The 21,233-nt window shown below is 50.4% G+C and overlaps 1 protein-coding gene across 1 annotated transcript; it reads left to right on the plus strand.

Annotated features, from left to right (window-relative positions):
- The first annotated feature begins 157 nt into the window (after positions 1 to 157).
- Positions 158 to 15,567, plus strand: RBM5 (RNA binding motif protein 5). The gene is made up of 24 exons (XM_052776241.1): positions 158 to 328; positions 457 to 919; positions 1,260 to 1,415; positions 3,438 to 3,507; positions 3,986 to 4,059; positions 6,397 to 6,480; positions 7,193 to 7,253; positions 7,409 to 7,474; positions 7,624 to 7,784; positions 8,696 to 8,793; positions 9,261 to 9,348; positions 9,562 to 9,639; positions 9,728 to 9,800; positions 10,330 to 10,415; positions 10,748 to 10,826; positions 11,093 to 11,184; positions 11,736 to 11,900; positions 12,374 to 12,520; positions 12,603 to 12,674; positions 13,125 to 13,304; positions 13,512 to 13,586; positions 14,072 to 14,169; positions 14,248 to 14,377; positions 14,951 to 15,567. The coding sequence occupies exons 1-24, from the start codon at positions 312 to 314 to the stop codon at positions 15,074 to 15,076; spliced, it is 2,739 nt and encodes a 912-aa protein (XP_052632201.1). The 5' UTR covers positions 158 to 311; the 3' UTR covers positions 15,077 to 15,567.
- The last annotated feature ends 5,666 nt before the right edge of the window (positions 15,568 to 21,233 follow it).

The raw sequence follows: 21,233 nt of genomic DNA on the forward strand, positions 1-21,233 counted from the left end.
CTGCGGTCCACAGGAAGGCACGGGGGAGTGGGGAGAAACCCAGCCAGGAGACCCACTCCCACCCAGGGCGGCTGAGGGGCCGCACGCCCCGCACTACAACTCCCAGCGTGCCCCGCGGCTGGTGTCCGCCGCTGCGCCTGCGCACCGCCTGGAAACTTCCAGGCGGCGGGCGCGGTGCCTCCTGGGTAGAAGACGGCCAGTCACCTCGGCGCCATTTTGTGGCGAGGGAGCGAGGGGTTGTGTGCGTGTGTTCGGCGCCCCGTGGTGGCGGTTAGCGCTGCGCTGAGTGCTTGCGGATCGTGGACAGCGTCATGGGCTCGGACAAGCGGTGAGCGTGGGTGGGAGGGCGAGGAGGGAGGGGGAGAGGGGAGGGGGCGGTCGGCCCCGCGAGGTGGGCGATGGTGGGGGTCGCTGCGAGCTCTTCTCTTTCTGAGCTCGGCCCGGTGTGCCCCGCAGCGTGAGCAGGACGGAGCGGAGCGGCCGCTACGGCTCCATCGTGGAGAGGGAGGACCGTGATGAGCGGGAGTCACGGAGCCGGCGCAGGGACTCTGACTATAAGAGGTCCAGTGAGGAGCGCCGCGGTGACCGCTACGATGATTACCGCGACTACGATAGCCGCGACTACGACAGCCGAGACTATGACAGCCGTGATAGCCGAGACTGCCGGGACTACGATAGCCGGGACTACGACAGTCGCGACAGCCGGGACTGCCGGGACTACGACAGTCGCGACAGCCGGGACTGCCGGGACTACGATAGCCGTGATTGCCGGGACTACGACAGCCGGGACAGCCGAGACTACGATTGCCGGGACTACGACAGCCGGGATTGCCGAGACTACGACAGTCGCGACAGCCGAGACTACGACAGCCGAGACTATGACAGAGACTACGATAGCCGCGATTATGATAGCCCTGAGGTGAGCCGGGCCGGACCCTTGAACGGGGCAGCTCTGGCCGACCCGGGGGGAGGGATGGGGCCAGGGCGGGTGCTGGTGGCCTCGCCCCAGCCTGGGGTCCCGGTACGAGCTCTCCTAGGGCCGGGGGAGCCCTGTCCCCGGTGCCAGGATTGGAATCCTGGGGGTTCGCTAGGGCGAAGGGGGGGGGGGGTTGAGCTTGGTGTTCTGCCTGCGGTCGTCAGGACCAAACCTAAGATGGTCGTATGGGGAGTTGGTGTTTTGGTTACGGTTTGTTTTTATGGCATTGCGGGGGCACACCGCTAGAAATTGCGGTGGTTAATTCTGGGCGCTGGCTTCTCAGAGGGAACGGGAGCGCAGGAACAGTGACAAATCAGAAGATGGATACCATTCCGATGGTGACTATGGAGAGCATGACTACAGGAACGACATTAACGATGAGAAAGAAAGTAAAACCATCATGTTACGTGGCCTTCCCATCACGGTTACAGAGAACGATGTAAGTAGCCAGGAAGGGGGTTTGCTTTTCTTGCACTTTGGGAAGTCTGTGGCTTTGTGTTGGCAGGTCTGTGTGGTAGTCGCTGCTGCCATTTTGTTGAAAGCTGCATCATGGTGGCCCCCTCTCCACCGTGTTGGTCACGCTGCCATTTTGAATCCTAAAAGGCTTTAAATTGTCGACTGTTAAGTAACAGAGGTCAGTTGAATGTTAACCAGTTTCTTTCAAAGGGAACAATCTGTGAATGGTCTTTTTTCATGCATGTTTGGATGTTTTCCCTAAGAGTGGATTTTAAACTACCTGCTCCTTTCTGTATTGGAGGGAAGAGGCAGATTTTTTTCTTCTTCTCCCCCACCTGCCCCACCCCCCGCACCCCAAGAGGGGAGGGGGAGAGAGACAGAGAGGAGGTACTTGAATTTTTCGAGGTCTTTATTGGGGCCAGAAGTTCTGACTGGTGGGGTTAAACACAGACACTGAGCTCCTCAGCTGAGTATGCCCTCACAAAGCTGCTTTGTGTGGGTACAGCTGTGGAAGTCACAAAATGGCTGCTGTGGAGCTGACGGAGCATGTACAAATGAGCTTGGTACACGGTTATCTAACTTCTTAAATAGAAAGATGTTGAAGGTGATCAGCCTTGAGCTTTCTTTTTTTTATTATTTTTAAAATTTTTTTCTTCCTTGCTGGATTATTTTGATTACCAAGATACAAGCCCACAAGTGTTATCTGAGGGGTGAGGGAGAACCCCGTAAAAGCTGAGCTATTACAGTTTGTTTTCAGGCAGACTCCACCTCTGCCTCTGAGATCTTTGTGCATCGATTGCTAACATGGAGAATCCTTTTTGCACCATATCTGCAGTGGAATTTTTTTTGCCTTTACTTTTCTTGATTATTCACTACCCTCCTAATACTGAGTGTTCTTTTTAATCTTTGTGTGCTGGTCTAATATTTTCATAAGTGCTTGATAAAGTGTAGGCTCCTGCATCCAAATAAGACAACCCAGTCAGACATTACACAGAACACTTCAGAACAGTTTTTGCTGAGTTATTAATGTTGTAGCTCTACAGTTGTGCAAATCACTGTAGCATAATTTATGGGAAAGTTTAATACTGGACTCATCTTTAGAGCGTGGATGATGCATCTTGGAACTACTAGTTGTTTTGTTAACATTACTGTGACACGACTGTGTATGTACTTTTCCAGCTTTTTCCACCTTTTTAATGAAAAAAAGCTACTTGCACTGGAGACATCTGTTCCAGTCAGCATGTAAACAGGCAGCTTTAGATCAGTTTTGAGTCTGCTGAGCAGCCCTGTTGTATGTAATGTAGTTTGAATTCTGTAAGAGCTGCTGAAGAACCTCCTTTTGTCTTCTGGTCTGACATTAAAAAATTTGTTAAAGTGTTTCTTTTTCCTACCTGCCTCTCCACGGTAATTTATATAGCCTGTGCCACAACTTAAGCAGCTTAGTTATGGCTGAAGAACTGATGTCTCTTCAGCTTTTTCTGTGATGATACTTTCTTCACAAATCTACTTAATCTCCTGAAAACAGAAGGGGAACTGTTAGAGCATGAGTACTGTAGCGTGAGGCTTAAGAATACATACATCATGGAGCCTCATAGTATAGTTGTCTTGTTTTCCTTTGCTAGGAGCCAGAGCTATTTAGATATGAAGGGAGAGGGATGGTAGCAGTGTTCTTCATAAAAATTTGGGAGCAAGCACAGTATTTGCCAAATCTTGCACAAATAACCTTGGCACACAAGATCGTAGGGATTCAGATTCTGGATGATTCTGTGGCCTAAGTGAAGGTGACAGTTGGTTTAGCGTAGCAAAAGACTATGTGGGTTCTCTGGTGCTTGTCAGCCTCCTGTTGGTTTCTCTGTAAAGGTTTTCTTTTTCTCTTGAGATAGTGTTGAGAATGTTGTTTTTCTGTGTACCTCTTCCATGTACTGTAAGGTAGGTTGCTTCTGTGACTGTACTAGCTGTCTGCCAAGATGTGAAAATTTAACTGTCTGATTAAAATCTCACGCAGATTCGCGAGCTTATTGAGTCCTTTGAAGGTCCTCAGCCTGCAGACGTGAGGCTGATGAAAAGAAAGACAGGTGAGAGCTCTTAATCCAGTTTTTGACATCACCTTCCTCTTCCCCAGCCCAAAAGAGTATCCAGAATTGTCCCCAAACTGCAAGCACATGCAATAAAAAAAAATAAAAGGTTTGCCATGGCTAAGGAATGTGGCTTTTTGGAAGACTTTTAGATAGCTGGTCAACTTGTTAAAAGAAGTCTGTCTACAGGGGTTTTTGTTAACAGGTATTGGTAAGTAATACTAGTATAAACCCATTTAATAGTTTGTAGTCTGTTGCATGGTTACCTTTAAACATGGATTCAAATCGAGTGAAATGTAGCCAGTTAAGGGAGCTTGGTTCCTTGCCATGGCAAAATAACGAGCAGATCCCAGCAGTTGACGTCGCATTTGTAAAGCTGCTTTGTCATGAAGTAATGAAGCAGTTGGAGAGAGATTCACCTGTTTTAAAGGAACTGACTAACACAAGTATCCCGTCTATATCTGAATGCTGTCTCTAGGTGTAAGCCGTGGTTTCGCCTTCGTGGAGTTTTATCACTTTCAAGATGCTACCAGCTGGATGGAAGCCAATCAGGTTGCTTCACTCACCAAGTCTAGATATTCCTGAAAATGGAACAAGTCTGTACAGTTTAAAAAAAAAAAAAGGGAAAAAAAAAAAAGGTGGAAGGAGTGGTTTGTTCCATAACAGTGATTTAAAAGAATAAAAGCTTTGTATATATTAAAATTTGTAACAGTAGGACAAAATATCAGGTAAAATTAGAAGAGAAAATTGGCCATTTTGAGCACTCCCTGGTAAAACTTGCCATTGTTGTAAATGACTTGGTTTCGATTTAATTGGCTCATGAAGGTTTAGCAGGTAGTCCTTAGAAATTCCTAACTTATTTCCACCTGGTGTTTCCTTCTCTGTTGCCAGAGAAAGCACCAAATCTCTGCATTACGTTGGTATTAATCCTGAAAGAGAAGTGTCAGTTCATGGCAATAGTGTGTTCCCCCAGTTAAAGAGGGAGAACTGGCTCTTCTAGAGGAAAAGCATCTTTATTCCAACTACATTAGGTAGAGTGGGGTCTCACATATGTTATGCTGTGTATTTTGGCTTTGGAGTATGAATTGATAAGGAGCCAAAATGTGATGAGTCCTCTAATTTCTTTTCCAATGAGATTTTTCCGGTTGCACTGCAAACAGTTTCACTTGCTCCTTTTTGAATATTCATAATCTGTTTCAACAACAGAACTTAAAAATACTCTCAAAGTGAGCAAAGTGCGTCAAGGGATTTTTTTTTTTTTTGCAACCAGTTATTTGATGTGAAGGTCCCTGGGCAGCATGAGGAATGCTATTCTGCTCTGTTGGTGTTATGCATAAAGAAATGGCACCGTAATGGGATTCATAGGTGGTTAGTTCCAGCAGATGGAAGTTGTTGTGTGCCTTGTGCTGCAATAGGGTTTCGCGTGTCCCATATCATGGGTGATTTCCCCAGCCAGAGAGCAGCATTCAAATTCTGTTTTCCTGACATGCTGCTCAGTAGGGTTGGTGGATACAGTGGGAAGATTTATATCAAATTAATGCTGAGCATATTTTCAGAAATGAGATAATTTTAATATATACAAAGCTGTACTGATGCATAATTTATTGAAAGATACTCAAATTCACTCCGGTAACCAGCCACCCTAGTAGTAGGGAAAACATAGAATCTCCCCAGCAGCCCGGTTGCTGACTGTTAGATGAAAGAATGATGTATTGCAACTATGCCAGCAGCTTTGTTTCTATGTGTGCATATCCAGTGAGTGCTGGGCCCTCCAACCCTCCCTCCTGCCGGTAGGAGAAATGGCTTTGCCCTATTTAGTTGTGCAGAATGTGAGAGCCTTGTTCATGCTACGTGCTAGATTTATGTCAGACCCTGTTATCAGAAAAGCCACCGGTCCTGGCACTTCTGTGGTACCTCTGCAGTAAGCCAACCTGCTATAAAAAATAGCTCTTCTATTAAAATGTCTGGGGTTTGGCCTCTAATAGGTGCTTCCACAGACATACTTCCACCTGTTTGACTAAAGTATGTGATGGCCATATTTCGAAAGGGCATTCTGCATACCCACACTTTGCAAAGTGTGAGGCTGAGAGTCAAGGCTTCTTAAATAGATGTAAATTCCTAACTCCTCTAAAGTCAGAATGAGAGGACATGCTGAAAGCATTATGAACTTTTCCTACCCCTGGAGAAGCTTCACTTGCAGTCTAGTTACTCATTTTGGAGAGCTCCTGCCTGAATGAAGAACACAAACGTCTCGTGCAGGCTTCCAATTGAACTGATGCATTAGTCAAAGGAGACTATTCTGAGTTACGTTTCAGTTGATGGCACTTGTAATCCAGCCTCCAAGAAGTCTAAGCAGGGTCCCTTTGGGAGGAATTACTGTATTTTCAAAGGGACATTTCTGAAGAAAGTACTTGGAAAAGTAATCCAAATGTGGTTGTTAAGAGGTCTGGGGTATTTGGAGTAGGGGAAGAAGTGAAGCAGTCACCTAAGGACATGTTTAAAAAGTCGCTCAGTGCTATACCAGAAGTGAATAGAAATGTGGGGGCAAAGAGACTCCAAAAAATGTGTTAGTCCTGAACACAGCAGGTTAGGACTTTGTCTCCTTCGAGACACTTTGTGGTTCCATGTCAGCGTTTAGTGTTTGCCAGCTTTTTCAACACTCCCTGATTCCGTTTATCTTTGCTCCACATCCCATTCTCTTACTGCCCTCGTCCTCCTCTCTGCAGGATTGGATGGGCAGGGTGTAGGTGGCGGTGGTTGTCCTCCACATCCTCCCCATATGTTGTCCATTTAATTCAGGAGCACTGATTCCTCCGAAGGGTGCTCTGCCATGGGAAAATGGACATATGTGCCTCGATACAGGAATAATTGAAACCACTTTTTTTGCAGAAAAAGCTGGTGATTCAAGGGAAGCAGATTGCGATGCACTACAGCAACCCCAGGCCTAAATTTGAGGACTGGCTTTGCAACAAGGTACGGTGCATGTTTTTACCAGAGGGAGTTTGTCTTTGCTTCAGCGCTCTTCACCAGCTCAGTGGTTTGAACAGTGATACACGATTCAGATCCACTTGTACTGCTGGTCTGTATGACATCATAGGAATAGTAAGATGCAGGAATTAAAAGGTTTTGTAGCTCTGGTGGTAAAGTAGACAGAGTGACAGAGGTGTTGCCCCAGAAGACACAGAAATTGGGCAGTGAGCTATACTAGAATATGAAGTCGTTGGGTGATGAGCAATCTAATGTTGACTTGCTGCTGATCTGCTACATACGGCTCTGTGCTCTTTGTTTGACACAGACGCACTGCCCCCCAAGTGGAGATGATTTAATAAGGTGAAGACCAGGCTGTTTTGTTGGGCTTTAACTACGCTTTTTGCCCATAAAGATAACTTGTTTTCCAGCCTGTGTTTTCATTTTAGCATTGTGCTTTTTAAAGTAGTTACTATGCCTGGGATTGTAAATTGAAAACCATACAGTTATTTTAACTAAATAATTAAGGAGGACTAGGGAAAAGGTAGCTGGAATGTTCTGAAAAGCAGCTGTGGTACAGACAAGGGTGGCTTTTGCTGTTCTTGATTATTCTGGTGGATTTAGCTTTGTTGTGTTACTTTCAATGTCTAGTTTTTGCAAATGCCAGCATTGTTAAAAATTACCTGAATTCTTACTGGGCTTCTCTTGTTCCTCATAGTGCTGCCTTTACAACTTCAGAAGGAGGCTAAAATGCTTCCGCTGTGGAGCGGACAAATTTGGTACGTTACGTTGATCTCTGGCTGCGTTTGATTTTGTGGGACACTTTCTGTCCTTTGTAGAAAAGTTTACTGTAGGTCCTAGGCTGGCTTGTGAAATGCTGAGTTTGAGTGAATGAGCCGTATTGTGACTAAAATATTTTCCTCTTCCTATGAAGATTCGGAACAGGAGGTACCCCCTGGAGCAGCAGAAGCCGTTCAGTCTGTGGATTATTACTGTGATAGTAAGTTATCTTTGACTTGTGTTTACATTTCACATTATACAATAAGTACTAAAATTCTTCCTGTACCTCAGACTGCCCACTGAAGAACTTGAAGTACTCTGGAAAGCTGTTATGTGCACAGCTAATGTCATACTTTCTTTTCTCCTCAGCCATCATTCTCCGAAACATTGCTCCTCACACAGTAGTGGAATCCATCATGACTGCCTTGTCTCCGTATGCATCACTGGCAGTCAATAATATTCGTCTTATCAAAGACAAGCAGACTCAGCAAAATAGAGGCTTTGCGTTTGTGCAGCTGTCTTCTGCCATGGTGAGGGCCTTACTGATGTGCTGGAGAGAAACAGCTTGTTAATGTGCTTCTGTAGCTGAAGCGTTTAGAGCCTTTGAGCTGTCTGAAGGACCGTCCCAGGTCACCAAGGGTTAATTGACACTCAGTGTGTCAAAGCCTTTCATTATTAGCTGCAGTTTGGAAAGAAGGTGGTAGGATGTTGGAGCACACGGGAAAGCTATTTTTGTAGCAGTGTGCTGTTCTTCATGCTTGGATCGCAAAAGTAATGGTCTGGAGTTGTATTTTGATCACAGAAGTTAAGGGCTGGGGCATATAATGTGGGAGAAGGTGCACAGAATTTGGCTTCTTCCACCTTGAGAAGGGGGAGGAGAGGGATCTTGCTGCTCTCTGCAGCATCCAGTGGGAGGGTGTAGGGACAGCAGAGACATACTGTTCTCGAGGCTACACAGGGATAGGACAGTAGGCAACAGCCATAAATTGAAACATGGGAAATTGCAGTGAGGTACAAGGAAAACCTCTTAACTGTGAGGGAGGTTAAAACTGGGACAGGGTCCCTGAAGCGTGGTAAAATCTCTGTTCCTGCATATACCAAACTCAATCAGCAATGTGATCTGTTTGGACCTACTTTAGGCAGAGTGGAACTGTTGGATGAAAACAGGTGCCTGATCTCAGTCTCTGCTGACCGCCATTTTGGAGTAATTTGGGGCAAACATCTGCTTGATAAAGCTAAGATTTTTAGAAGATGTTTAATACTCAGTGGCCCAGGGAAACCTGCACTATTTGCACGTGGGTGCATATAGTATGAGGAGATGTAGGTGTTCTTAGAGCTTTAGCTGCTTTCAGTGGCTGTATGTGAAAAGCTGGAGCTTTGGGAACTTCTGAATCCTCCTCAGTAACCTGCCTTTTGTAATAATGAGTATTTCTTGTTGTAGGATGCTTCTCAACTGCTGCAGATTTTACAAAGTCTTCAGCCACCATTAAAAATTGATGGCAAAACAATTGGTGTTGACTTTGCAAAGAGTGCCAGAAAGTGAGTTGCGATAGCAGTTGATTATTATTTTTTATCTCCCCCCGCCCCTGCATTTATATTAGAGATTTATTGTTGTCACCCAGACGTTTATTAAGATTACTGTCACTCCAAAGTTTTGCTTCCCTTAAGTGTTGTTGCATGCATCCTGCTCTTCACTGTATATGAGGAGAGTGAAAGTAGTGTTTCCTACCACCCCTATTTCCAGTCCTCTGAAGATAACATCGTAACTGCTTGTGTACACAGTATGCTAGTTTCCTTGGAGACCTGGTGACTTGTTATTGACTGTATAACAATGAACCTAAAGTTCCTTTACTTGCCAAACAGTGCTTTGGCTCATTCATTACAATCAGAATGTTTTGTAACTGCCAAGAAATCCACGTGTAAGGGCAGACTCAACTTCCTTGCCTAGGGAGACAGTTCAGAAAAAAAGCAATATTTACTCAGATGCATGATTTTTGTGGTTACAGAGACTTGCTTCTCCCGGATGGTAACAGAGTCAGCGCCTTTTCTGTGGCAAGTACAGCCATTGCTGCAGCTCAGTGGTCATCCACTCAGGTATGATTTGGAGGCTGTTGCTCTTAGTCATGCTTTCCTGAAGATGAAAACGTAGCGCATATTATTTCACTGCTGCCCAGTTGCTTGGTTGAACTGACCAAAGCTGCTGTGACAGATCTGCTCTGACAGTTAGGCTGGAGCCTAAGCAGTGTTGAAATTCTTAAATGCAGTAACTTATCTGTCCCTGACAAAAATTACCTGCTTGAATTTCAGCCACAGACTGGAGAAGGCAGCACCCTTGACTACAGCTACCTCCAGTCAGGACAGGATGGCTACACACAGTATGCTCAGGTTAGTAGTGGCGGTTGTGCTCTAACTGGTAGGTTGTTGTAATGTGGGCATCTGCTCATCTTGCATTGTCATTCATTTCCCTTCACAGTACTCCCAGGATTATCAGCAGTACTACCAAAATCAAGGAGGAGTGTTGGACACAGACACAGCTACCATATCAGGTAGTACTTCTGACATGTGGGAGATGCTGTTGTTTGTAATGATAATTTTGCAATAGTGGTATTTTACCTTAGCCTTTATGTTCGTTTGCTGGGTAAAGGGAGACTTGGCTCATTTTGCTCTCGGGATGTCTGAATGAGTACGTGTTACTAGAGAGCCATAACAAATCCATTCAAGTGGGACCTCTAGTCTGCAAGATGAGAGAGCAGCCTCTGTTTCAGACTATTAACAAAAGCCTTGAACTCATGAGAACTGTGTGAGCAGCTTTAGACAAATCTATAGTGCTAGCAGCTCTCAAGCCAGGAATCACTGACTTTGGGAGCAGAATATTTCCTCCTGAAAAGGAAACTATTCCTTGTCTGGGTAGAAAATACCCACTGTGTATCTGTCTCCTTCTGAACGTTTATTGCCTTGTTTGGCTGCTGGAGCTGGAATTAGGAGCTGAAACTGTAAACAAAGTAATTTTAGCCCAAAGATGAAGTACTGTTTTACAAATTAGTTGGCTTATCCATTATTGCTCTTTGTTGGCAGGAGCTCCGGTCACTACCACCACAGCTGCAGTTGTGTCCCAGAGTCCTCAGTTATATAATCAACAGACAAACTCACCTGACTCTCCGGTAATTACAGTGCTAATTACCCCTTGCTTTCAATGCCAGGGTTATGTGGGATACCTGGCTTAGCTGTGGCCTTTGCTCTTTAAAGTGGGTGGTACAGCAAAGCTGTTGAGTGTCCACGGGTTAGTGGCAGTGCTTGTGGTCGTAAGTCATCTGCCATTTCTGTACTGTGACAGTTTTGTTCTTTGTTAAAGGCGAGTGCTAAGTGTACTGGTGAAGAGGAGCTAGCTGTTGTATGCGTAGTGTGGGCTGTTCATGCTTGGCTCGCTGTCCTGTTTTCTTACGCCTTGGTGACAGATTTTCTAATTGAGGTTCTGGTTTGGGATTTTTTTCAGACACAATCAGCACCACCTACCACTAGCACTCAGGCACAAACGGCTCCCCCGACTGGCGTAGTCCCTGGAACCAAGTACGGTAAGCCATCGGGAGTTGCTCTTGGGGACAGATATCTTGTCACTGTATACCAAGAGAGAGACTTGGCTTTGGCTGAGTGCTCTATCACTGTATGTCAGTGGTGAAGGTGTCCCTGGAGAGTGTATTATGCACGGGTGATTATGAGCCCTTTACAGCCATGTCTGCTGTCATGGCTGCTAATAATTTCAGAATTTTACCTGAAATGTAGAAAGATACCTGTCTGAATTTGACTGGAATGACCATGTCCCACACTAATTTTTTTACAGCTGTCCCTGACACTTCCACCTACCAATATGATGAATCTTCAGGATATTACTACGATCCTGTAACAGGGCTCTACTATGATCCTAATTCCCAGGTAAACACAAGTTTTCTTCTTACCTGTCCTAACTGTTAAGGTCCATTAGTTCCCTCTCTCTCATCATATGAGTGAAATTAACTTTCTGAAGTGCACAAAATACCAAATGTAGCAGATAACTCTCAGCAGATTGCCTAGGGCTGGGACTTCATTTTGGTCTGGTGTAGCCCTTCATTTTTCTCTCCTTTCCTTTATTTTTCTCACAGTTTGGCCCATATAGGATTAGCACTTGTCAAGGACGCTGTAATTGAGCTATTTTGTTGCAGAGTGCCCAGCAAAGTGCACCCTGCTCTGGGCTTTGGTGGGTTGTCTCTGGGGAGAGGCAGAAGGTTCTCCATAGTGCTGTTGGGCACAACACCTGTGTTTAGAGACAGAGGCTTCAGCCGCTTCATGCCTTTTGACTCCTTTGTGGAGTTTGCAGAACTTGTTTGGACTCTGCAAAATGCCTTCCCATTTGATGTGGTAGTCTGAATCAGAAAGCTTGCTTGGGTTCTCCCTTGGATGCTTAGCTTGTATGAGGTGTTCAATGTCTGACTCTCTGTCTCTGGCAGTATTACTACAATGCCTTAACCCAGCAGTACCTTTACTGGGATGGTGAAAAGGAGACCTATATGCCTGCTGCGGAAGGTATCACATACCAACAAACAGCTACCACAACCACCACCAAAGAAGTGAAGGAGAAGAAAGAGAAGCCTAAGAGTAAAACAGCTCAACAGGTAAAAGACAAAATGGGATTGTAACTGGGCTAAAGCCTTCTGTGGAATGGTATAATAGTTGTCCTTTTTCATGACAAAGGAAATCCTAGGTTATTCAATGGGGTGCATGCCTGCAATTTGCAGACATTGTAGAGCACTGAGAAGAGGTGGAGTTGGCAAGGCTTCAGTGCAGAAATAAGCTCTGCATAGGAGGAACGCATATGGAATCATGCCAGGACCAGTGGGAGTATAACTGAGCCATCACTTAGAGGATTAGATTGATAAGAAGGGTTCATACAGTAAAGCAAACAAGCTGCGGTATCTTTGAACACTGTATACAGGGAAACAGCTGCACTACATCCAGTGTCCTGTGATTTAAAAATAAAAGGTAGTGGGTTGACTTGTTCTGGCAACGGCATGCAAGATTGAGTCTGTGTCACAGGAGATTGATAGCTGTGAGGGGAGCTGTCTGAGCAAACCACTCTGCATTTCAGATTGCTAAAGACATGGAGCGCTGGGCAAAGAGTTTGAACAAGCAGAAAGAGAACTTCAAGAACAGCTTCCAGCCGCTGAGCACCAGGGAGGAGGAACGGAAAGAGTCAGCAGCTGCAGATGCAGGCTTTGCCCTCTTTGAGAAAAAGGTGAAGGTGCTGGCAATAGTGTGCAGCGGGGTGTGGTATGGCAGAGAGCTTGGTGCTCATCGCCTTCTTGTGTCTCATCCAGGGAGCTTTGTCTGAGAGACAGCAGATCTTGCCAGAGGTGATGAAAAATGGGGACGATGAAAATCCACTGAAGGTGAGTGTGAGATACCTTACAGAGGTATTCCCAAAAGTTACTGGTAAAGCACTTTGAAGGAGGTCTAGCAGATACTTGCTTTCCAACCTGGATTCCCATGGCATCCTCTGTAAAAGGTTGTGATGGTTACAGTGGTCTGGTGCAAGTGCAGTAGGCTGGGTAACTGAGATACACTGAGAAAAGCTGTGATTGCTTCTAGCCTCAACAGTTCAACTGAGGTTTTGAGGTTTCTAAAAACACTGTACTCAAATTATTGTTTGGCTAGTGGGAGCTAAGTCTTGCAGCCAGTGTAATGTGTGGTGCTTTTGAGTTGCATTTCATCCTTAGTAATGAGAGTGTGATGCCCTTCCTGTGCCATAAACCCATCTACAGCCTCTGTGTTCCCTTCCTGGGCTCTCCTCTGAACTGTGGTGACACTTGCACTTCCTTAACACTGTCCTTCCTTTCCAGCGTGGCCTCGTGGCTGCCTACAGTGGTGATAGCGACAACGATGAGGACTTACTGGAAAGAATGGAGAATGAGGAAGAGAAGCTGACTGACTGGAAGAAGATGGCTTGTCTGCTGTGTAGAAGGCAGTTCCCAAACAAAGATGCTCTGATTCGGCACCAGCAGCTGTCTGACTTGCACAAGGTAGTTGCACTATGCTGTCAGGAAGGTACTTGGTTGCCATAATTCAGTGTGTAAACCAAAGCCATGATGCATGTTGCTCTTTGGAAAACTGTTCTTCTTAAAGCAAAAATAGTTGCAGGTGGATTGTTGCTCTCCCAAAACTCAGCTACTTGGGTAGAAAGCTGTTGTGCATTTCATGTTGTTAATGTGAATCTCTTCTTGTTTCAGCAAAACATGGATATCTATAGGAGATCAAAGCTTTCAGAGCAGGAACTTGAAGCCTTGGAGCTGCGCGAGAGAGAGGTCAGTGTTGAGCTGAGCAGATGAGTAGCTAATGGAAAACCTGCACAGATGATACGTTGAGCTCTCCTTATCCTGACACACGTCACTTGAGATAATCCTTGTAAGCCAACACCTTCTTGGGTCAAGGTTCAGAGCTGTCCTGTTACATGGAGAGAAGTGTCCCATATCCCACAGCTACTGCTTAGCAGGGGAGGGTCCTTCCACCTCCAGCTCAGGGCTGCCAGACTGGGACCAGAAACCTTCGAGTGGCAGTCAACAGCTAATCAGCAGGTGTTGGGGCTTGGTGCTTCCAACCCCAGTGCAGGTTCTGATGTGCTCCAGGGACTGGAGTTTGAGGTTCTCCTTCCTGTGGTGGTAGTCAAGCCATGTTTTAGCAGGCTGCAGTGGACAGCTTTCTGTAATAGCAGGTGTTTAGCTTACTTCCATAGCTCAAAGATGAACAAAAGTGTCTTTAAATCAGTACTAAATCTGGTTACCTCATGCAGATGAAATACAGAGACAGAGCAGCTGAGAGGCGGGAGAAGTACGGCATCCCAGAGCCCCCTGAGCCAAAGCGCAAGAAGGTGTATGATGCTGGCACAGTGTATGTATCCAAAAGCTCCTCAGCGATTGCTTCAATGCACAATGAGCAATTAGGTTAACTCATCTCTTCTTCCTGCAGTAATTACGAGCAGCCCACCAAAGATGGCCTTGACAACAGTAATATAGGCAACAAGATGCTGCAGGCCATGGGCTGGAGGGAAGGTTCAGGCTTGGGAAGAAAATGTCAGGGCATCACAGCACCCATTGAGGTACGTAGAGATGGATGCTTCCTTGGTGAGGTTTGGTGCCTTTTGGTGGTTTATCCAGAAGCACTCACTGGGAAGATCTCTTGTGGAAGAAACTGCCATCCTGCCTCTGCTCACATTAGCTGCTGCTCCTGTTTGTCCTGTCAGATGCTAGAGCTGGGGCAGAGCTGGGACTTGGACAAGTAGGGCTGTGCTTCCTTCCTTCAGAAGTCCGCTCCTGAGGTGGTGTGGCAGTGGGCCTGGGCTCGAGCTGCATACCCCGGTGCTGCTTAGGGTGGGCTCCCCTCCCCCCAGTTAGCTTTCCTGGGTTTGTCTGCGCTCTGGGTTATGCTGCTGGGAACTGTGTTCCATGCACTTTCATTTTGGCTCCTGTTGGGGTAGGGTCAGAGCGGTGTGAAGCCAGCAAGCATGGAATGATGTGTGCAGTCTTGATCTCTTGATGTCAGTGTTTATGACTGTATGGTATCCCCAGGGGAGGTTGAGAAGCTGGCTGGACTGATGAGTCTTTCTACGGTGTCTTGCGTGGTGCTGTGGCCTCTCGCTGCAGAGCTGAAGTGTGTCTCTCTTCCCTTGCAGGCCCAAGTGCGAATGAGAGGAGCTGGCTTGGGAGCCAAGGGCAGCTCTTACGGTGTCTCCACTGCAGATTCGTACAAAGACGCAGTGCGGAAAGCCATGTTCGCTCGCTTCACGGAGATGGAGTAACGCGCTCTGGCCCGCAAAGCACTTGTTAGCCAGAATTGACTGTTAAACTCTGTACCCTTGGTGGCCTGGCTGTATTCTGGTTATGGTTTAGAGTTGACCATTTCATTCCCTTGGACTTTTTTTTCCCCTCTCGGCATGTAACACTTCCATGAGCAGATTGTTTGAACTGCCCCAACTTCATGCTGGAGAGCTCCTGGTTAGACCAAAGGGGATGCTGATCTTTATACGGTCTTGTATATAGTGTAATGTATTTTGTGTTTGGAGCGTGTTGTCCAGATGCCGCTCCTGCCCTCCAGAGCAGGGGCAGGACCTGTTAGCTGTGGTTTCACACCGTCTCTGCTCTCCTTTTGTTGTATTGTCTGTCTGGTTTTTTTTGGAGAACTTTCCTGTACATTTTGTATGATACATCTTTGTATAGACTTTTTGAAGACTTTGATTCTAGTTGCCAGTTTGGCTCATTTCCAAAAGAAATACATCCAAAAATGATCCTATTTCTGTTTCTCGGTGGGTGAATGAAGAAAGTTGCCAGTGCTACTTGTCCTTTCTGTGGTTCTGCTTCTTCCTTGATGAGACTTCATCCTGGAGTCTCTCTCCTCGACGCAGTGCTCCGCTCACCCCCTTCCTTTCATCCCTACGCTGTGCTGTGCCTTGGTCCGAGTGTCTTTCTCACAGCTTCAGCATGGATGCTGGCTGGTGGAGGACCAGACCTCCTTGTATGCCTTCCTGCCGTAGCTACGGTAGCGGGAGAGGACCAGCAGAAATGTCTTCTGCAGCTTGCAGCTCCTCCTCAGGAGCCCTGGGTGTTATCGTCTGGTCGTCTGTTGGGTGGTGGGCTGAAGGGGAGGGTGGCTGGCCTGTGTGGCACCCCTGGGGGGAGGTCTGAGCCTGGCACAGGGTTTCTGTGCTCTGCCTAGGCTTGCCTCTGGCCTCCCGGGGCACAGTGCCACAGAGCTGCTGGAGGCTGGGTGCTGGCGAACCACCTCCTCACTGTTCCGTTAATGTCTTTGTGTTTCTCTTCTGCCTATGCTTGTGTCTTGGCTGTCACCCTTGTGTCCTCTTCCCAAGAGCCAAGATGAGCAGAGAAGGGCTCAGCCCTGACCTCTCTGCCTTTGCTGATGCCTGTGGCTGTGGGGCTTGCTCAGCCTCCCCAGGGAAGCCGAGCCCTGAGCAGTCTTTCCCCATGGAGTAGCCAGGCCAGCACTGTCCAGGTGGGCACCAGAATGGTTTAGGATGGAGCAAGAGCAGCTCTACCACCCCTTCTTATGCAAGGCCCTTCCGTGGGTTGAGGCCAGCTCCTTGTGGCTGCCTTTCAGGGGGTAGGGTGAATCCTGCTTTGCTTGCTGCCAAATCTGCCTCGGCGCCTTGTGGCACAGGCTGGCCGCTGCCTCATTTTGGGAGGATGCCCGGCTCAGGGTGAGCCCAAGGCTGGGAAACCCTCCATCCCCAAACCATCCACCCCCGCCTCGGGCGCCGCAGCCTGGCGTGCGGGACTGCTGCGGGCTGAGGACCGGTGCTGGGGGACCGGAGAGGGGATGGGGTCCCTCCCCGTGTCCCGGCGGGCGGGAGCCGCTGTGTCCCCGGGCCCGGGGCCGGCTGTGCCGCCCGGGCCGTGCCACCAGGTGGCGGGCGTGCCCGGCTGTCACACACCCTTCACATGCGAGTTGCCGCCGTGCGAGGCTCCCTCAGCACCGCTGCGGGTCCGGCCACACAAACGGGTGCAGCAGGGAGCCCAAGGCAGGACGGGTGCAGCCCCCCCCGCACTCGTTGTGAGCAGCAGGAGCCGAAGTCGCTGTGCCAGGTTCGGGGGGAGAGTGGGTGCGGGGCTGGGTCTCGGGATGTGGCATCCCTACTTTGGCTCTGCAGAGGAAGCTGGGTGGGTCAAAACAACCTGAGAGTGCCAGCTCTCTGCCTCAGTTTCCCCACAGGGTGACGGTAGGGAGTGACAGGGCTGGTGCACTGCGGCAGGGACCCCTGTGCCCCGCGGCAGCCTCCCCCACCTCCCTGTATGTCCGAGCTGGCGACACTGCAAAGTGCTTTGCTGCTCTGGGCTGTAAATGATGGGGTTTGTTTCCCAGCAGGTGGGCTCGATGGGTCGATAAAGTGCATTTCTGCAGCTCAGCTTCTTCCCAGCCCATCGATCCCCTTCATAGCGCATTCTCCTGATGAGGGGTGATGCCCCAGGCAAGAGGGGGGGCCTTGCCTGTGCTGGGCATAGCACAGCCTTCTCCTGGCTCCGGCCGGCTCCTTGCAGGCTCGCTCCCTCTTTGCTGCGGCAAAAAGTGCTGCCCCAGTGCCAGGCGCTGAGCCAGCCCCAGCTGGTACCTCCAGCAGAACGGCTGCGGTGCAGAGCCAGGAGCATGCTGTGGAAGCACAGGGTCCTCCGCTGTCTGCTTGTGGGGACAACTGCTGGAGGGGGTGCCCAAAGCAGGGCCCCCTCCTGGGGAAAGGCTTTAATGGGGGTCGTGGGGTCGCAGTCCGTCCCACATGGTGGATGGGTCAAAGCCACCCTTCCTGGGAGAAGGCGCTACTGCTGGGCACCTGGAGAAAGGGAGAAGCAGTGGCATGGGGGGCATGCAGCCCCCCTACTGCCAGGCATGCCCTCTAGCCCCTGTGCCAGGCGCTGGAGCAGGACATGGAGGCACCAGTGCCTGCCAGCACCCGCGCCTCCAATTTAGGCAGCGCAACGCGGCTGTTCGTGACTGAATGCACCGTGGCCCACTGCCTTCAGAAGGACATGGTGTTCCTGCCTCCCCAGGGACTGACCTCCGGGGGCGGCGGGGGGAGAAGCTGTGGGATGGGGCCAGCCCCAGAAGTGCACGGTGATGAGGCACGACCCCCCCTGAGCAGAGGGGAGCTCCCTTGGGCACCTGTCCCGCTGGGGCTGAGCAGCCAAGCTTCCTTGGGGCCAGGGGAGCTGCTTCTCCCGATGGCCTGATCCTGATGCAGGTTGTCCCAGGAGTGTGCTGGCCCACGGCCGAAATGCCTGGTGCGGGGCCCTAGCAGGGATGCGGAGGGTAGGAGGGTGCCGGAGAGAGGTTTTTGGAGCAGAACACTGGCAGGAGGAGATGCAGAGTAGTCCCTGGACAGGCAGAGCTGCACTGCGATCCCGTGCTGCGATTTCCCTATTGCTAAGCAGCAACAGGGTCTGTCCTCTGTGGATGATAGGTCTCCACGCCCCAGCGCACGTGGAGACCCTGGGCTGGGGGGTGAGGGGAGCACCCAAAGGGACCCTGTGCCCTTTCCTAGAAGGCAGCAGGATGAGGACAGGGCTGCAGCGTGGGACCAGCTGCAGGGTGACCTCCAGGACCTTGGCACCAGCCAGGCTGTAGCTCCTTCCAGCACCTATAATATGCAGAATTAAAGATTGCTGTCGGTCTGGTTTTAAGGTTTGGGACTTTTCTGGCTAGCTTTCAGCATTATTAATATTAAAACTCCCAGGCCTGCTATGCCCTGGCTTTCCAGGAGGCCCTCTGAGCATTGCAAGCTCCTGCGTGCTAATTGGGGCAAGGAAACTGGCCAAGTCGTTAGTGTGAACAGCCTCTCTCTTGAGCATTTGTTAATCGCTGGACTCACCAAACCGTGGCGGAGCTCAGCACTCTGCGCGGCCAGCCCCAGGCGTGCCTTGCTTGCCCACTTGGCAGCTTGCACGGTTGCCAAAACGCTGCCTGCAGGCAGAAAAACATCCCTGCGCTGCTGGTCGGGGCTGCCAGAGACCCGAGGTATGAGGGGACTGGTCTGGAGTGCTCGATGCAGCAACACGTGCTTGGGGTGCCCGCAGGAGCTCGGCTCGGCTCCAGGGCTTGGTGTGGATTAGGTTGGTCCTCCTGTGATCCCCCCCTGCCAAAAAGCCTGCCATGCCTGGCAGGATGGGTGCTGGGGAGAGCTGTGGCCCAGGGCTCCAGCCTCAGCCGTGGGGAGGACAGGCAGGGCCACAGTGCAGCATCCTGCCGGTGCATAGCGGGTACCGCTGCGGCCCCCCCAGCACCCTGCCTGTTTGCTTGGGGGATGTTCCAGGGGCAGGAGGAGGGCAGCTGAGGTGGGGGGGTGCACAGACAAAGGGCCGGCCCCCCCCCTTCCCCTGGGGGTGATGGCATCCCGCGCTGGGCAGTGCCGGCATCCCTTCCTGCCCCGTGGCACGGAGTCCCTGTGGCCCTGGCCAGGTGGCCGTGTCACCCTGGCCACTCTCCCCAGCCAGCCCCATGGGACCAGCGTGGGTGAGGAAGGGGAGGTGTGTCCCTTATTCCTTGGCCGCTCCACCCGGATGCTGTTTTGACCAAGGCTTGGGAACAGCGTGGTCCAGGTTTCCGTGCTGGGGTGGAAAAAAAGATGGTTTTAATTGACTCACCATCTGCAGCAACGTGGACCCAATTTGCAGCCCCGGGGGGTGAAGCAGGGGGGGGTCTGGTGCTGTTGGAAGAAACCAAAAGCAGATGGAGGCTGGAATCCCGCGGCCTGGGACCTGTGGCCGCACCCAGTGTGGTTATCCCCCTGCCAGGCAGACGGCTGGGTGCCAGGCTGCACGCCGGCCCCCGGGGCTCTGCCATGCTGAGCACCGGGCATGGACAACTCACCCTGTCCTGGGCACTTGAGCATCTTCCAGCGCCAGGCTTTCCCAGGGGAGATGCTCCAGCCTTGCAGAAATGCTGAAACAGGAGGATTTGGAGGGTAAAGAAATGGTTTCCCTGGCAGAGAGTCTTCCCTGCCGCCAGCAGCGAGCCATCGATCACCTGCCAGGCAGCGCCAGCAGCCCCGGAGCCGCAGCACGCTGGGCTGGTGCTGGCTGCCGCGCAGAGCCGCAGGCGGTGGAGCCGAGCCCCTGGGGGAGAGGGTGAGGGGGCTGGCTGGCGGGGCTGCAGGGAGCTGGGCAAGCTAGTGTCGAGCTTGATGCAGGCACGGCCCTGGGGATCTGGAGGCCAAGCTGAGCCCCCAAGGGCATTTTACGCCTGGGGAGGTTGGCGTGTGCCCTGGGCTGCCTCAGTTTCCCTCTTTCCCAGGACGCAGTGCACACCTTGTGCTCCGAGGGCTCCCCATGCCCCTTAGTACTCTTCTCGCAGGGGCTGGTGAAGGGAATCGGGGCATGTGATTGACAGAGCATGATTGACAAGCAGAGCATGACTGACAGCAGGGTGGCTAGCTGCCATGGGATGCTGCGCATTGCTGGGGGTCCCATGGCGCTGGCAACGGGTGGTGTGGGTGCAGATGGTGCCTGGTCTGGCTCAGGGCACCCCACGGGGGGTTCACCAAGCAGCCCCCACCAAAACACCTGGGGCCCCTCACCCAGAGTGGGGGAGAGGGTTTTGGAGAGCCAGGCCAGCCACAGAGACAACACAGCGCACGCTGGAGCCCGGGTGAGGGGGGGGAAGCCCGAGCCCCCCGTGCTGCTCTGTGGGGCACCCGCTGGCTCCTGGCCCCACAGGCAGAAGGGGGTGAGCAGCTCGGGCCCTTTGCCAGGCGTGGGAGTGGGGGGAGCCGCTCGCCATCTCTGCTGGGAGGGAGCTTGGATGGGAGACGGCTTCATGTCAGAAACGTTTTTGCAGGAATTTGTCACCACCTACTAACATCTCTTCCCCTCACACCACCTTTTTTTTCCCCTTTAACAGCAGCGAGACCCGAGGGGTGCATGCGCGTGGGTGCGATGGGGAAACGGGGGCTGGGGTTTTTTTGCTCCAGTTCTTTGGAAAAAATTATTTGGTGCTCATTTCCCTCCTCCAAAGCCTGGTTTTGGGGGAGAAACTGCTTCCTGCAGCAGGAAAAGCCAGGCAAGAAAGAGATGGCATTTCCCACAGCATACCCCATCGCAGTCCTCATGGGGTCGACCTTGTCCTGAGCACCTCAAAACATTTGTGGGCTCTGGAAGCTGCTTAAAACTCCCTGCCCCCCAGCTCCATCCCTCTCCCAGGCCCGAATCGCGGTGGGATGCGCCCGCAGCATCATTAGCACTCGTCTAGCCGCCGTGGTGGTGGTTTGAACCCATTTGAAATGCACTTGAAAAGGGCGGATTTGATGGGAGGAATGTGACGGGTTTTTGTTCTCCGAGCCCCCCGGTTGAAGATGTGCATAATGAAGAGCTGTGACTTTCACTCGGGTTATTTTGGGATGGACTACTTTTTTTTCTGAGCTGGTGGAAGACCATCAAAGCGGCGCTTTGAAAAATGTC

The sequence above is a fragment of the Harpia harpyja genome, chromosome Z, assembly GCF_026419915.1.
Source record: "Harpia harpyja isolate bHarHar1 chromosome Z, bHarHar1 primary haplotype, whole genome shotgun sequence".
Taxonomy (NCBI): Eukaryota; Metazoa; Chordata; class Aves; order Accipitriformes; family Accipitridae; genus Harpia; species Harpia harpyja.

Coding starts and splice junctions, on each gene's coding strand:
- RBM5 (XM_052776241.1), top strand. Junction 4,060..6,396: donor GCTGGATGGAAGCCAATCAG/GTTGCTTCACTC, acceptor CTTTTTTTGCAG/AAAAAGCTGGTGATTCAAGG. Junction 6,481..7,192: donor AGGACTGGCTTTGCAACAAG/GTACGGTGCATG, acceptor TGTTCCTCATAG/TGCTGCCTTTACAACTTCAG.